We start from the raw sequence: 18161 nt of genomic DNA on the forward strand, positions 1-18161 counted from the left end.
TTAAGGCTCCTTTTTGCCTGTTTAAAGCTACAAAATAATCAATGAGGGCAGTCATTTTAAATTAAAAACTTTTGTTTAACTATGACAGAATAAGTAAAGATAACCGGTAACTGCTAACTAACTAAGTTATTAAAAACTAATTAACTGAAACTTTTAAGTCGGTAGGCGACAAAATCATGCCAAGCAATATGCAGCATTGGCACCAACGAACTAGAAAAGCGACGGCGAGCTTTTTATTCGAGCAATAGCTCAAAATGCATGGTAAGGAAAATAGACAGAGCTAAAATTCTTGTTTAAGGAAATGGACGCAGCAATAAATGCGTGTTCAAAAAAATAAACACAACCCGAAACGCGTGTTAAAGAAAATGGACTCAGCCACTCAGCGAAAAACTTAATACCAATATTATCAATCTATTGGATCCGTAACAGCCTTGTAAAAACAATTGTTGACATACGAAGTTTAAAAAAAAAAAATTTAAAGTGTGCTAGGTGATTTAGGAAAACGGACGATATTACCTTACGAATTTATTTTTATTCATTAATTTATTCTTTAGAAAAATCAATTTTCATACGAGTTTGAAAAATAGAATCAAATGGATTTTCTAAAGCACGCTTTTTTTTGTTTTTATCTGAGTCCATTTTCATAAATTCGCATTTTGAGTTGTATCCAGCATAAAAAGCTCAACCGAGAAAAAATACATTCCTTACGTGTTAAATCCAATCGCTGATTACGTGAAAACCTTTAAAGAAGGTTTTTGTAGAGTTGTTTTGCACGACAATAGAAAACAATAAAAAAAAAATAGGTATTATGTTCGTTTATTTGCTTTCTCTTGAATGAGGTTTTCTGCATAAGATTTTTTTTATTATTTATTATTATTTTTGGGGAAAAGATTTGTATTTGCATTATTTCGTTTCTTTTAAAGAAGCTTTTCCCTTTGTATTTCTGTTCACCTTATCATACCAGCTATGATAAAAAATACTAAAACCAGGTTTACTATTCGCTTTTTTTCAACCTAAGTGTCAATATTTTATAAAAAAGATTTGAAATTCTTTTTTTATCCTTTTACGATGAAAGGTTTGAAATTGTAATATTTTTGTTTCATTGATAAGACGATTTTAGTGCAAACATTTTCGGGACAGTTAAAAAACATCCGACATATGGTTGCCGTAGGGTTACATGCTTTCTGGGAAAGACAGTAAAAAGTTTGCCTTTACTTCCCATGAATACAGTACCCCATCCATTACTAGCGCCGCGACTAGAAAGTATATCGGAAGAACTATTTTGGTTGCAGTGGCATCATCCTAAAAGTTTTGATAAGCGAGCTATAAGTATACAACGTTAAACTTTAAGTATGCACGCCTGTGATCATCATCTCTTATCCAATAAGATTGTATTTATTTTAAGTTAACAAATTTGGCGGAAATTGTTATGTCAAGTTTTTGAACGTTAAATATTTTTTGTTGTTTTAACCAAAATATTATATAATAAGTTAATAAAAATGGGCGAAAATAGCTTTACTACAATAGGCAAGGAGAAATATGATTCTATGTACACTGAAGCTATGCGATTAAATTCCTTTCAAAATTGGCCATTTGATGACAACTCTGTGTGTTCTGCTTCGAAGGTTTGTTTAAGACATATTTTGCTATGTTATTCAAAAGTATTTTATTTAAAGAATGTACATCAGTTAGTTATTGCAAATCTTTGCTTTTAAAATATTTTTCCACGATTTTCTATGAAAATTTATCTGGTTTGTTTACAGTGTCTCAAAATGATAAGTCTACCCGCCTTTTTTGATACTTAATTTACTGTAAGAATACACAGCTGCTTACGTATGTGTGCTTTGTAAAGCTTAGGAATTAAAGTGAAAATAAAGTGTTTTATAAAGAAGTGTCCCCTAAAGCGATGGACTTGATTAAAATTTTTTGACTTTTTTTTAAAATTTTGGCAGTAGTTAAAAATATCATTTAAAGGGTTATCAGGCTTGTTATGTATAAGAAAATTGTTTTAATGAGGTGTTGGTGAAAGTTTATTCAACTAGAAATCATTAGGGAAAGTTTCAATTTTGAAACTTCTGGAGGAAAGGATGTCAGCTTTTACTTTTTTCTTAGACATCTTTAATTGTACAATATAATATTTTATTGTATTGTGTATAGATGTCTGAGATAAGGAACTTGAAACGGAAATATTTCTGCATCGTGATCTGTGGTAGTATAATGGCTAAGTCTTGGTAACTCTTCTGGGCAGCAGCCCAGGAGAAATTAAAAAAATATAATCACAGAAAGGAGCCAACTAGAAAGGTGTTTTTTTTTAAATTTTAAAATTTATTTGGCACCTTAGTGACTGTAGTTGGCCCGACAGATCACGATACAGAAATATCTTCGAAACTTCTTCCTTAAGAGTATTGACTTGTTAGATTTTTTTAAAAATCCATTTTAGTTACTCAATTTTGTTATCCTTGATTTGTTCTGACAAATTGTTTTATAATTTCATATAATACACTATTATTACAATTAATTATTACGAGCAAAAAAATTTTTTATTGTCAGTTATATTTATATTTTTGGCATTTATTAATGAAAAAATATTTTTCAGCAAAACAAATTCTAATTCTTAAGAAGTAGGGTATCATTTGCAAGTTTTGCTTGATGTTGAATCACATTAAGCAAGGTTTTAAGGATTGTTTATTAATCTAAGCATACAATTATTTATTATAAATAGCAGGTGATGATTTTTTGAATCCGATTGACCTCACTGGAAGGCGAATGCTCTATCCCCTGGGCCATTTTGGCTCTCAAGACAGCATTTGGGAGGCTTGTAGAGAAGGGATAGCGACTGACCTAATCACTTACTCTGTCTATTGTAAAAGTCCTGGAAAATGGAGGACAAACTGAATTCATAAAAAAGCATAACTAAGTAGGGGGGAAACGGACCAAGAAAAAAATTGTTCTTGAGACTAATTAGTGTGATCTTTCTTTCTGGAGGGGACACCTCAAGGCGCATTTCATTATATCAGAGCAGATAACAGAGAGTAAAGGGCAATGGTATGGAGTTCTTGTGAAAAAGGCATACGGGGCAGTACAACCTACAAACCAGGGTTGTGTTTTTGCAGTCAAAAACTGGTTTTTGACATGACAGTGGTAAAAACTGTCAAAAACCTACTGTTTTCTTTCATTTACGGCAATTAGCGGACAATATATTATTTTCACTTAATTGCCTTTATAAATGAATGCTGTAAATGATTGCTATTGATTTTGCAACTATATACACATATTCTTATAGAAGGATATACATTCATACAGAAATATTGTAACATACTTATTGAAAATAGTGATACTTAACTTTTATCATTATAGCTTAATTTGCAAAGGATTCAAAATTTTGCACTTCTTAATTGTTAGAAGTAAACAAAAAAACTTGGAACTATTAATAAATTCAAGAATTAAAAAGAAGAATTTAAAATTTGGCATATATTAAATATTAGAAATAAGCTAAACAAAACTTTCAAAACTTGTAACTACTAACAAACTCTAAGTCAAGAATTACTGATATTTTGTCAAGTTAAAAACTTTTATTCAGTTGAAAAAGCGTATTAAAGAAAACTTAATTACAAACAAAATTACATGTTCAGTAGTCGGGGTCACTTTGCCGAAGCATACGATAGCAAGTGACTAATTTTGCGCATTTTTCATGTCCCAGTGTATCCTAATATTTTACTTCAAATAGTATGTTTTGATATAATCATGTTGGGAAAATGCAAGAATCTATTCTTAAATGTCTTTTAACAACTTTTTTTCTAATTTTATTGCCCAAAAATGAATTAATTTTAAATTATAAGCAGTTAAACTCAAGTAAAAATACAGTTTTACCAAAACTATGGGTTTTTGACATGATGGTAAAAACCGTCAGGTGTCAAAAACTTGCAAACCCCGCCTAGAATGAATCATAGTATTAAATCATTCAATTTTATTATAGATGGCAGAAGCGGGATTTTTCCATTGTCCAACAGAAAATGAACCAGATTTAGTGCAGTGCTATGTGTGTTTTAAAGAATTAGATGGATGGGAGGCTACCGATGAACCATGGTAATATTTAAGTTATTTTATCACAGTAATAATTATTATTCATAATAACACACTTATACTTTTTTCTCCAATCATATAGTTTGTCTAAAGTAAGAACTCCCCATGCCATTCGTCTGGACCCGTGGCATTACTATGATAACAAGGTATAACTATTTCAAGTGGGGGGGGGGGTCATTGTTTAGGACAGGGTTCGGCTCGGGTCGGCGAGAGAATAGGAATCTTTTTCTTCAGTCTACTATGTTAGCCCTAGAGTGAAAAGAAACAGACTTTGTGGAGGGGGGAGTTCTTACCATAGACACTAAGTTTTTTCAAAAGGAGGAGGGCTCGTCTTGCCCTCCCTTTGATCTCTTCTCTGTAAATGCACCCTCCTTACCCTTTTTGGGAAAATAAGCTGCCATTCCTTAAAAACCCTGCCTTTTTATTTTATTTTTTCAGGACAATATTTTTCTCTTAACCACTTGTTTTGATGAAAAGTCCACATCCAATTTATTTAGTTAGATAATTATTTAACTTTAATTTTTAATTTCATTCCTTCATTTTAACAAGATTTTTCTTATGTTGTGCAGTTATATAGTTAAGATTCACATGATATTCAGCCACAAAGATATTCCCATGAGAATTTTCTTCTTTCAATAATTAGGATTAATTTTTTTTTTTGGTCAAGATATTGTATTATTAGATCAGATTGTTAGCCATAGTTGGAATTTCTTTAGGAAAAAGTACATTTTGTTTCAAGACACTGAAAAGAATGGAAATTATTAGTCTCAAAATGACCAGTACAATTTTTTAGCAATAAGTACTAGCTTAAACTTAAGCACATAAAATTTAAAGTAGTACAAAAAGTTTGCTTTCATATTTATAAAGAATAGCTCTTTTCTTATTTTGCTTTTATGTTAAAATCTATTTCTATTCTATAATATTTCTATCTAATTCTATTATAATTCATTTTTAAATAGAATGTCTTATTTTCTGTATAAATATAAATCATTAAAAAGATTAAGTATGTGTACTTATTATTTTTAGTTTACATACTCCATTGAAAAACAATTTAATGCACTATTTTGATAATAATTACACACTAGATAAATTAATTAAATTAATATTTCAGAATAAACATATATATTACAGATATTTCCTTTGTTAGGTTAAACTGTTTAGATTTTTATTAGTTTCCTTTTTTGCAAGGGGTATATTAATGAATTTTTTAGTGATTTTAAATTTTGCTATAATCTTTCTAAATACCTAATATTTAAAAATGCACCTTGAAATATTTATTATCTTATTGTTTTGAATTTAAAATATGAAGAAAAAAAGCTTTTAAGTTTATCAATTAATCTTTTTTCAGGTTACTTTATTTGAGAAAAATTTATCCATCGATTGTCTTTTAGCTTGCCTTAACTATTTTTAGAAAGCCTCAAATTTTTCTATTATTTGATAATAAGTGAAAATTACTTAGTGAAATATACACATAAAATAGTGTAAGAGGGTAATTTTTCGATAAATTTTAACGCCCTTTCGAAACTCAAACTGCCCTTTTCTGTGAGGAAGTACCTTTTTTATTCCTTGGGAGAACTCTTGACGATTTCCACAATTCTCTATTTCAAATAAGTTTTTTCCCCTTAACTACCAAGACTTATGTAATTTTGCTGTTTTGTTTTTCTACTCCAGAAACAATTCTAAAAACAATAAAGTAAGAATAAAAATGACAATACAATACGGTAAGAAGGATATTGCTTTTTTGACCCAATGGAACAAGAAAGCGGGGAATGCTGCGGTTGAGATGGGCTGACTCGGGGTGGGGGTCTGATTTTCTTGCAGGGAATGAAAAGAATTGGAGATCAAATATAAATCTGATGTCGATATGGAGAAATCTTCAGAAGAAGGCATTGGGCTGTTTGACCAACTTTGATGACGATGAATTGTGCAAATTTGAATTTGATAACACTAACTGTATATAATTCTGTGTTGTTGATAGCTGGTTTGGAAAGTTGCATTAAAATTCTCATTCTGAGTTCGTGAAAAAATATATTGGTTTGCATTCTTCGGCACATTTGATGTGTATAAAATCAACTATAATTTTAACCGTTTTCTTTAAACTGATATGGCACAGTGGTTAAGGAATGTTATTGTGTTGGGTTCGATTCCTAGTAAGGGGCCCGCACTCAACTACATATAAATGGGTAACTAGTCTGGAAAATAATCTGGTGGTCTGTGCGCTTTGCCACAATCATGCAATTTGTCAAAAAAATTCTCCATATCCTCCCAGTCATAAATGGGCAGTTGAGAGTAAAATGCTGTTGTACAATATATGCAAGTAAATTGAAAACTAGGGCACACAATAAAAATTTTTTGTTTCTTTTAACAAATAAATTTTTTAGTAAAATTGAAAAAAAATGAAACAAAACTTAAGAAGGAAAATAGGAAGAAAAGATTCAAATAACTAATTTATTCTACTTCAATAAATTATAAATTAAAAGTCTCTATTTCACAAACTTTTTTATCATTATTTTTAACTTCATGTGTATATGTTTTAATTTTTATGATTGTGCCTATATATTTTGCTTGGATTTTTCTTTACTTCTATGTTGTTGATTCGTTAAAAAACAATTATGTTGAACAATTTTTCTTAAATGTTGCTATTGGTTTAATAAGAACTTTTTCAATATTATTTTTATAATTTAATATCTCAATATCATAAACTAATTTGGCCTTATTTCATAAGAGTTAACTGAGTTTTCTCTGGGCATAAAAAAGAGCAGGGTTAAAAATTAATTAAAATATGTAATGTAACTGAATTTGATTCTAAATTATTTTTAAATTACCCTTGTATACTATTTTATGTGTATATTTTGAAAAATAATTCTCTCTCATTATTAGAATAAGAGAACAATTTGTAGTTTATAAAATAATTAAAGGCATACTAATAAACAATCTCTAGGCATAAATCATTTTTAAAAAAATGTTTTAATCGATAAATAAGTTGAAAGAATTTTATATGATTTAAACTGAAACTGTGAAACAATGAACATTTAAAGTTTGATTCAGAAAATAAGTTAGATAAAAAATTATTTTAAAAATTAGAACCATTAAAAAAATTTATCAATATCCCTATCCCCTTGAAAAAAGAGATACTTATAAATATTTAACAAGTTGAGAATAATCCTAACGCCGCAAATATTTGTTATAGTAATCAGAATTAAATCTATAAACACAGATAATTTTACCAGTGGGTAATTATTATTTTAACAGTGAATTAATTTTAAAATAAATGGAATATGAATAAAATGTTTTTAAGAGATGGCGACTTATTGTGACAAAGGGCACAACGAGAGTGCATTGACATGGATCAAAGGGCAGCCAGGAAAGACCCCTCTTCTAAAAACGCTTAGGGAGAACACTGAGTTAATTTTACCATACAAGTTGATGTACTGAACAAGTTGAGCTTATTATATTTTCTCTTCAATTGTTTGATTTTATGCATCGTTTCTTTCTATGCTGCATATTTGGTTGCATGCAAAATTGAAGTTGCAAATTTTGGTTGAGTTAAGGCTTTAAGGCCATTTTTTTTATAGTGTTAATGTTTCTCACTGATTTTATGTTTCACAGTGGTAATTTTGTTTCAGAACAATAATTTGTTCTCCCTCTGTACCCAATGTTTTGCAATTTTTTTTCTCCCATCATCCACTTTTAGCTCATTTTTATTGGTGCCGCTTTCGTCTTATGAAAAGGCAAAATCAAGTATTGCTACCCTATTGAATTTGAAGCTAACTTGTATTACGGTCATTTTTTAACACAAGGCATTTCATAAATAATTGCAGATCTTTAACAATTGTTTGTACCAGGTGCTAAAAACGGAATCAAATATTGCTACCCTATGAAATTTGAAATTCTCTTGTGTTACTGTCAAATTTTAAAGCAACAGTGTAAGTTATCCTGAGCAATGGCAGTTAACCTTAAAAAAAAGATCACTGTAGGATATACCAGGCAGTGGTACATCACTGTAGAATATACTGAGCCAATGTATACCGAGCAGTGGCACTAAAAGAGCAAAACTAAAACTCTAAAAATAAATGTCTTCTACAGAGGTGAATTGCATATTGAGATAATACCAAATTATTGTTTTACAATGTTAAATATGTTTTGTTATATCTCTGCTGCAATTTATGTAAAAACAGGGCTGCCACTCCACAGGGAAAACCTGGAAAATACAGGGAATTTTGTGTTTTTCTTTAGAAACTGGGAAAATACAGGAAATTTTGTTTCTTATTTTCTTCTTTTAAAAAATGGTGACCACTCAAAGTGCAACCTATGGCATATTTAAGGATATTTCAGCTGTATTAAACTAATTCATATACTATAGCATTATTTGTTTTAACATGGTGCATAGCATTTTTTTAAAAAAAGCGCTGAAAGGCGCTTTTTTTCAACTTTCGGTATTTAAAAGGTGCTTTTTTCATTTGGTGTTTTTAGTTTTTATAAAGTGTTTAATTTTCCCTTTTCGAAAATGAGATTTTTTCTTTACCTTGTCGATATGTGCCACGTATTGTGCAAAATCGTGCTTTTCACATTGTTCTATTCAACGTTTTCACAATTCATTCAACCCTAATCCATTTCGGCATACCGTCAGTCCATAGCTTGTGAAAGCACCAGCCATTTTACATATTTGATAAAATACTTGGTCCGCTTTTGCGTCTACTGAGCTTAGCTCGGTGAAATTTTCGCACTCTCATGTGCAACTCTGAAGCATTTTGCAAGATATTATCAATTTCAGACTTCATTTTCCACGATCTGATATCGAACTGAAAAATCTCTTGATCGTTTTATAATGGCTAATATAATCAAGAAAAGAGTTCTTTGTCAGAAACTAGTTATTTCATAATGATCGTGTGAAGTTTTTGTGAAATTATTTTGGATTTTGTTGATGTACATAGTGCTTAAAAATCTTTTTTGAGTGCTTAAAAGTACATAAAAGGTGCTTATTTTTTGTTGAAAGCTTTGGATACGCACCCTGTTAAAAGAGCAGAGTGATTGTGTTTTTCCTCCTAATATAGTGCAAATAATATGTACAGGGAAAACATGGAATTTTTTTTTCTCTCCAGATTTGATTGGCAACCCTGAAAAATATAGCACATAACTATTTAACAATGCTAAACAAGCATTAAAAAAAGATAACATTATAAGCACATGAAGTTACTCACTTGTAAAACGGGTTTCTTTTCTTCAAAATACTTTGAAATTATAGCAATCTTTAATCTTTGTTTTAGCAAATGCACAAAATTAAAAAATTTACTCTATAGTTCAAACTAAATCTTTTCCCATAAAAACAAGTTTTCTTAACACGCTTTCCATTCAAAGTAAAACACCTCTAAACAATAATTTAGATTTCTCACTCAGGCATGCTTCACTTCAAATAGATTAAATTAAGATTAAAATTAATTCTTAATTAATCTGTGCAGATTATAAGAAACATCATCATAGTGAATTTCCAAGCAGATATGTAGCAATCGAAAGCCAAATAAGCGTGGACCTTGAACATTGATTACGATTTAGCACATGCACATGGCTCCCACTCACCTGTTCATTATGTCACATTTATCTACGAGCATAAATACAATACATACCATAAGTACCATTTGCAGTTATTGTGGATATTGGCGTGAAATTAAAAGTATTAAAAAAAAGATGCAGAGGCATAACAAATCTGGACCCCCTTTTTTTAAAATTATTTTATTTGAATCTTGTAGGTCTGAACATTTTTCTCATTCAAAAATTTGTTTGTTTGCGAAACTGAGAAAGCCACAAAATCAATTGACTGTTGCAGAAGTTTATAGCATTGAAGCTGCTAGAAAAAGTAACAAAACAGTAAGTAATTTGAATTTTTCATGAATAAAATAATCTATCTGTTTTATGAAATAAAATAAAAACTAAGGTGTTATTGTTCTGAAAAATCCTCAGAAAATCCAGGTAATTGAGATTTCTATAAATAAATCAGTATTATGATCCTAATAAAGAAAATTCCTTATCCTCTCTCGTTAAAAAATGCATGAAAAATGCATGCTAGAATTTCCATTTCTTAGTTTAAAATTATATTTTTATAGAGGGATTAAAATTGAAGTTACTACTATATCCCAAAACTGTATTTAAAATTTTTGCTTAACTAAGTATGTGTGCAGTGTGCAAAAAAAAAAAATTTAAAAGAAAGAAAGAACATGTTTATGGTTTTTGATCAAATGATTTTTGTTTACTGTGATGGAATCTTAATTACTTGTGAGATTAATTGTAATTGGGCTAAAATACTTACATGAACAATATTTTCAGTATCTCTTTTTTTTCCATCTTTTAGTGTACTAAAATTAGTATAGGTAAATTAGTATACTAATTTTAGTTCTGAATTTGTGGTTATAACTAGTATCTGAGAGATTAGTAAGTGATAGGTTATTTTAGTGAGTATGGGTTACTATGTGATGCATTACTTTAAAGGATTAATGAAGTTTTATTTAACACTTCTTTATAATTAGGTGCTACTGTACTCTTTTATGACAAAATTCATTAAATTTGACTTTATCGGTATCTGATCTTAGGTAGAAAATATTGTGTGGCATTGATTGGTAGTAAAGACAGAAAAGTTGCAAACAACTGTGAATGTTTGTAGCTAGGTTTGATATCTGTTGTTTTTGTAATAATAAGGTACAAAATATTCTTTTTGTTTCGTAATTTTGAAGTATTTATAAATATCTAAAAGTGAAAACTTTTAGCTGCACTTATAGCAAAGAATTATTTCAATTAAATATTGTAGCGTTTTTCTGATTTTGAAAATAAAATAAAAATAACCATTGTAATAAAAATAAGACATTGAGAAGGATTTGTACTGTAATCTGTGAACTGGAAGCCATATTTATTTATTTTACAAATCCATATTCATAGTAATAAAATAGAATTCTAAGCGTAACAGAGGGGAAATCACTCAGGTATTTTATCCTAAAAAATGTATTAAATATATGTGAAAACAAAAAATTGTGCAATAATATGCTACTTTCAGGTGCAATGTTTAATTTAATTGCATAAAATAATAAAAAAGCCTCATAATTTAATTGCCTGGTTATTAAAAGCGTCCGTAACAGAGGGGACAAGAAAATCCCACATTTTTGACATGTACTGTTATTTCCGCTATGTTCAGTGATTTGGAACATTCTACACATTATTTGTAATTTATTTTTTAACTATCACATTTCAAGGTAAAATAAATTATTATAAGACTTTTGTGACTTAAGTGGCTTACACATTTTTATTAACTTCAAAAAACGCAATGTAACAGAGGAGACATTTGACAAATAGTTACAGGTAAATGTAATGCCATTCAATTAAAAATTGCACCTTAAAGTAGCATATTATTGCAAAATTTTTTCCCCTCACATATATTTAATAAATTTTTTATGATAGAATGCGATTTTCCCTCTGTTACACTTGGAATTCTACTACTGGTTTCAGTTGGCATGGAATTCAATAATAGCAAATTTTATTTAATCGTGTTATTTACAAGTTATACTTTCATTGGTTATACTTTACAGATTCCATTAAACTAAAAAATTTTTAAAATTTTCCTTCTACGTTTTCCTCTTCTCTAAGTATATATCCTAACGGCAAAATAATTTAGGCTCTCATTGGACGGATATTTACGAATTTTGATTCAATAAGGGTTCAAAAGGCTGTTATTTTTCCGATATATTGTATGATTCACCCGATATTATACAGATACTTTACAAACAATATGGGCCCTATGCGGAATTATGAGATTTATCCAATATTTTAAATTCATTCTTCAGCTAATATAGGCCATTTTAGGCTAAATATTAAAAATATAAACATTCCAATATCGGTCACTCGGTGCATACTCTTACACTGAGCCAGGATGCATATCTTTTTAAAAAATGGCTTAAAGTAATTATTTTAGTGTTTTAAAAGCCCTTAACCCTTTCGCGCCTAACTGGACACATACGTCCCAAGCAAATTTCAAAAAAATCTTTTGGGACAGAAGCGTTTCTCTGTCTAATGGGAGACTTTCCCACCTGTCCTGTCAATATTTTTGAAGGTATTTTCATTCACAGAACATAGATGGCACTACTGTATATAATGCTGCCCTACTCATAGTTTATGCTACCAAAATTGTTCTGTTGTAGAAATTGTTCCTGGTTGCCGGGACCAACTAAACATTGTAAATTTTTTTTCTCTAATAGCGATAGAAAATTTTATTTCTCTTGTTAATTTCATCGTTGGTGACACGCCATCATCTTCGTCTCTGGCAAGCAAATAAAATCATCAATTGTCAAAAACTTACCAACCCTGTCTAATTTTATTTTATAACCGTCGTTGAACAGCCGACCCAATTTTTGGGTTTGTGAATACTAATGTTTAACTCCGTAGCCTTGTAATTTTGAACCCAATCCAGAAGACAAAGGAACTCCTGGATCAAGAATTGGGAGAAATTTGCTGTCGTGGAGGACTTTTGATGGAATAAACCCGCATTTGCGTTACATGGAGAAGAAAACCACGAGAACCTCCCACGGTTACCCTGACGACAAGGGGACTCTAATCTATGGTCCGTCTACCACTAAGGATATTTCACGTCATTGGCGGGATCGAACCCCGGTTCACCTCATTGGAAGGCGAACGCTCTATCCCCTGATCTATCGCGACTCAACCCTGCCTAATTATATTTTTTTAAAGTGCTTTAAAAAATATATTTCTTGAGTGCTTGAAAAGTGCTTATTTTTTGTTGAAAAATTTGGCTATGCACCCTGTGAGCCAATTTTGTGCCCAACTGGGTCAAAGGTCAAATTGTTGCTAGGGTACCCTGATTCTGTTTAATTTCTTTTTTACTTTTGTAATATGCAATGTTATTTGATTTTGTTGTTTGATTATAATGACATTTGATTGATACATCTGTCTTTTTTGTTGTATGTTAATTATAGAGAAGATATATTGCCCAGCGGATAAAAGAATTCAGGACATTGTGTGAAGAAGTAGAAGATTTCTTAGTAGAGCGAAAGGAATCGTTTTCCTCATCTCGGACTACAAAAAAATGAACTCATTCCCTTGTTATGGATATTTTTATGAGTAAAGACATTTTTTTAATCCAAATGTGATTTTATGTAAATATCCGACAACACTTAGTTCTGACGTGCAAACATTTTATTTTTATCCATTGAATTTTTTAAGGAAAAAAAAGTTAAAATGTTTAGGAATTTTGCATTATGAAACAGCATTTAAGTATCAATGACATTTTCGATTTAAAAATTAGAAAATTTTAATCGGAAAAAAATTTTAATGTTTAGAAATTTTGCATAATGAAACGGTATTTAAATTGTAATTATCAGTTTTAATCATTTTAGATTTCGGTAAATTTCAAAACAACAGTGATAGAAACTTTAACAAGATGTATAATTAATTTTTTTGCAACTTATAATTCTCCTGCTCTTTAATTTACTTTAATACTTTAAATTACTTTATTTTTTTTTATTTCATGGCACAACATGAAATTAATGCTATGAGTTTTTTAAAAACAAGTTTTAAAGTACTACATTTGTGTCAAAATTTAGTCATACTAATTTGCATTACTATCATCGTATAAATCTTTCAGCCAAAAAAGAAATTTTTTTTTTAAAATTGAGCACTGAAATTTAAGCATGTTCTTTACTGTTGCCTATTAATGTTTACTAATTTTAAATTTTTTATTATTTTTTTTTCAAGATGAATCAATAGATACAGTATAGTGCGGTTTTGAAAAGAACTCCTTCAGGCTAAAGGTCTGGGGCTGTCTGTTACTATGGTAAAAAGAGAGAGCACAACTCTAATGGGGATGAAATGGAGGAACGAAGGTGTCTATGCCAAAACTATTCACCCCACACTCCTATTCGAAGTGTATTTTTCTCGTAACCATGGTACCCGCCACAAGTGGTGTCTGGAGGAGTTCTCTTAGAAGCCGCACTATATATTTTTTTATGTATTATATTCTTCGTTGCTAAAATGTCAATATTGTAAAAAAAAAAGTTATGAGTTTTGTTGAATGTCATGCAAATATGAGTGCAGCCCTTGAAAGGTCATTGTATGTGTGTCCCTCCCTTATAACAAAAAATATATTGAAAAAAAAAAGTGTACAACTTGAATAAAAAAATTTATAACTGTTTTTCGATATGAAATTCAATATTGTTCAAGGCATTAATCTGTTAATTTAAAAATTTAAGTATTTCAACATTTCATATTTATTTGAAGAAATCTTTTTTTATAACTAAACATGTTCAAAACAATGTTTTATTATGCAAAAGAAGAAAAAAAAGGAATTGCTGATTTTAAAAGCCAGATTTTATTTTCTGCGACCCTCTTATGAAAAGAAAAAAGGTTGTCCACTTTTCTGTTGTGTACTCTTGCTTACCTAATACATAATCTTTTGCACTTTCACTAGGATTTTCTTGTGAAATTATCTACATGTGTGTGAGTTAATGAATGGTAAAATGTGTAAAAATTACCAGCATTATTTATTTGTAATAAATATTGGTTTTTATCTGTGTAATAAAAATGTCGTATAAGTCCACAAAATGTGTTCTACATTTTTGAAAAATGTTGATTGTAATGTACACACAAAATAGGAAAAAAATAATCTCATTTCTGTAAAGGGTTGTCCTGTTTTACCCAGTCCCCCCCCCAAATATCTCAGTTAAATAAACCATTGTTAATGCCATTGCTATCAAGGCATTGGGGTACAGTCTTGGCCAGGCATCATTAGTTTAGTATCTAGATTTTTAGATTGCAAAAGGAAAAAAAACTTTTGAAATAAATAAAAAAATCATCTTAGTAGAACATTTTCCTCAGGGTTTCCACTGGGTACCGTCTTTGATTTTTAATTTTATTTAAAAGTGAGTTATTTTTGGTATTAAGAAGCTAATTATTTCAGGGTACATAGTTGGCCTTATACAAAATATTCTGTCTTTATTTCTTTTGATTTTTCACTTTTTGTCCTGATATTCCTGATTTCTTATTTTTTTGCTTGTTCAAAATATACCATTTTTACAAACACGCAATTTCAAAAGAATCAAAATTTCTTTCACTAGAGAAGAAGTAGAAAAAAACTTGATATATCAATGTTAAAACTAGTATGCTTTTGTTCAAAAATTGAAATCCAAAGATTGTTTCAACTAAAAAAGAGTTAGCGTGAAAACCTCTTCTCTATCTTCCCCTTTTCCTCAGAAGAATTAATTATTACCGAATTTTCTGAACAACCCCACTTTTTTTAAAGAATAGTCTTTAATTTTTGTCGTTTTTTGCCTTTTTTTCATCATAAGTCAGTTACAGGCCCTTGCTTATGTGTTTCACATGTAGGCGACTGAGCAAATTTTTTAAAGTACTCTTCCATGTTACAATTTCTTTCCTTTTTAATAAGAGAATCTAGTATGCATTTGCTGAAGCACAAAATATGTCTAGTATAAAAGTTAAAACAATGCTAATAGTAACCTGTTGCGGCTGCTATTGTAAGTTAATTGTAAAGAAAATATTGTAAGTTTTTGTTTTCCTTTGTCCGTTTGTTTGCTTGATAGTAGTGTAATTCAGACAGTCATTGTGTTTCTACCCTAACTCTATCTACTATAATATGTACCATTATGCCGTTGTCAACACTTATCCAACTACGAGAAACATTTACGAAAATATATATACATTTTAGAATGCTAGAAATTTGGTACTTTAACAGAATCAATTATTATTTTACTGTATTCTAAATTTGTTGTCCATTGTAAAATAAGTATTATTTTGTATTTAAAAGGATCTATGATTCTTGAAGTTGTTTAAAGGACCCAATTAGTTATTTTGGAACAGAGGTCTTATTTTTATTATTTAATTCGTTTCTTAGAAAAGAGACTGGGGTGCACTCTTATATCATTATTTAAAAATGGGTGTTGATAATGTCTTATTGCACTCTATTTTCAGGATACAGTTAATCCTTTTAATAATTATTTTCTTATTTTAATAAGTTGTGAAAATAGTCATTAAATTTCTTAGAAAAAAGACTGGGGTGCACTCTTATATCATTATTTAAAAATTGATGTTGATAATGTCTTATTGCACTCTATTTTCAGGATACAGTTAATCCTTTTAATAATTATTATCTTATTTTAATAAGTTGTGAAAATAGTCATTAAATTTGATGGGTTATTTTTGATTTATTTATTTTTGATTGTATAGTTTTGGGAGATACAATTCAAAACTTAATCTTTTTGGAATGATTATAACTACTTTTCATTCTATTAAATAATGATAGTTCTATTTAATCACGAATTCTATTCGATGATAAATTCTATTTAATAATGATTTTTAATAATGACAAGCGCATGATGGTTTTATTTAGGGACTGTTCACTAATTACTCCTGTTTCAGGCTTATAATCTTATTTAAAGTCAACATTTTTTATGTCTAAATTAGTTTTTTTCTTACTTTCTTTAATATTTTATTTGTGACACTTATTTTATCATAATATTATTTGTTAACTGTAATGATACTGTTTTGAATTCCATGCCAACTGAAACCAGTAGTAGAATTAAGTGTAACAGAGGGGAAATCACTCAGGTATTTTATTATAAGAAATGTATTAATTATATGTCAAAACAAAAAATTGTGCAATAATATGCTACTTTAAGGTGCAATGTTTAATTAAATGGCATGATATTTCCCTGTAATTATTTGTCAAATTTGCAAAATGTCCCCTCTGTTACATTACATTTTTTGAAGTTAATAAAAATATGTAAGCCATTTAAAAAGTCTTATAATAATTTATTTTACCTTAAAATGTGATACTTAAAAAAAAAATTACCAATGATGTTTAGGATGTTCCAAATCACAGAATATAGCGTAAATAACCAGCAGCAATTAATCAGTACTGAACAATACTACGAAATCCTGCACAAAAGATAAAATAAAAATTTTTATATTTATTATTTGTTGATCTTCTGAATGACTTTGCATTATTGGATGGATTAGGCAAAACATGCCACCCCATCAAAATAAAGAATAACTGTATTCAGTATCTGTCATAATGCTCTTGCTCGAGGCAACTCATATTTAAAATTTACCACAATTAAACTACTTCCTCCTGTAATTCGGGGGAATATGTACTACTGGCATGGCGCATAGCATTTTTAAAAAGTGCTTAAAGGCGCTCATTTTCGATTTTATTTTTTTAAAAGCTGTTAAAGGTGTTTTTTTTTAATGGGTGTTTTTAAAAAGTGCTTAATTTTTCCTTTTCGAAAATGTGATTTTTTTTTCTTCTTTACCATGATGATTTTCGCCATATATTATTCAAAAGTGCTTTTCACATTGTTCTATTCAACGTTTTCACAATAAATTCAACCACAATCTATTTCGGCGTCAAGCCGGTCCGTAGCGCATGAAAGCGCCAATCATTTTACATGTTAGATGAAATACTTAGGCGTTTGTATGTGAATATACTGAGCTGGGCTCGGTGAGATTCTTGTACTCTCATATGCAACTCTGCTGCATTTTGAAAGATATTCTCGATTTCAGGCTTCATTTTTCTCCATTTGAAATAGATCCGAAAAATTTCTTGATCTTTTTTTAATGCTTAATATAATCAAGATAAGAGTTCTTTGTCAGAAACTGGTTATTTTATCATGATCATGTGAAGTCTTTGAAAATTATATTAAATTTTTTTAATGTTTGTAGTTTTTGAAAATATTTTTTGAGTGCTTAAGAAGTACTTAAAAGGTGCTTATTTTTTGTAGAAAAATTTGGCTACGCACCCTGACTAGTAATACTTACTTTAATATTTTAATGTAGATACTTCATGTAGCTACTTTAGAAGTAGATTTTTTACACCAACTAGAGATGGAAAAGTTCCAAACATATTTTTCAATTCAGTGCTGGTGGAATGAAAAGCTTTATATTTTTTAAATAACTTTAAATAGCACTTTTATTTTAGGAGGTTGTTTATTTCTGTATTATTTTACTACAATTGTAAGAAAAGATTTTTAATTATTTATAATTTTTTTTTTGTTTTAATTATTTATTTAATG

At 29.4% G+C, this 18161-nt stretch overlaps 1 protein-coding gene across 1 annotated transcript; it reads left to right on the plus strand.

Moving 5' to 3' along the window:
• Window positions 1-1329: 1329 nt before the first annotated feature.
• Window positions 1330-14679, plus strand: LOC107440337 (baculoviral IAP repeat-containing protein 5). The gene is made up of 4 exons (XM_016053245.4): window positions 1330-1625; window positions 3977-4086; window positions 9831-9948; window positions 13056-14679. The coding sequence occupies exons 1-4, from the start codon at window positions 1500-1502 to the stop codon at window positions 13167-13169; spliced, it is 468 nt and encodes a 155-aa protein (XP_015908731.2). The 5' UTR covers window positions 1330-1499; the 3' UTR covers window positions 13170-14679.
• Window positions 14680-18161: the final 3482 nt, after the last annotated feature.

Source organism: Parasteatoda tepidariorum, chromosome 2, assembly GCF_982258835.1.
Source record: "Parasteatoda tepidariorum strain Cologne lab strain chromosome 2, Ptep-v5.0, whole genome shotgun sequence".
Lineage (NCBI taxonomy): Eukaryota > Metazoa > Arthropoda > Arachnida > Araneae > Theridiidae > Parasteatoda > Parasteatoda tepidariorum.

What these genes read in the sequence shown, in the direction of transcription:
- LOC107440337 (XM_016053245.4), top strand. Translation starts at nt 1,500, where the DNA reads ATGGGCGAAAATAGCTTTACTACAATAGGCAAGGAGAAATATGATTCT. An exon ending in GAGGCTACCGATGAACCATG is followed by an intron (nt 4,087 to 9,830) that starts GTAATATTTAAG and finishes TGAATCTTGTAG; the next exon opens with GTCTGAACATTTTTCTCATT. An exon ending in CTAGAAAAAGTAACAAAACA is followed by an intron (nt 9,949 to 13,055) that starts GTAAGTAATTTG and finishes TGTTAATTATAG; the next exon opens with AGAAGATATATTGCCCAGCG.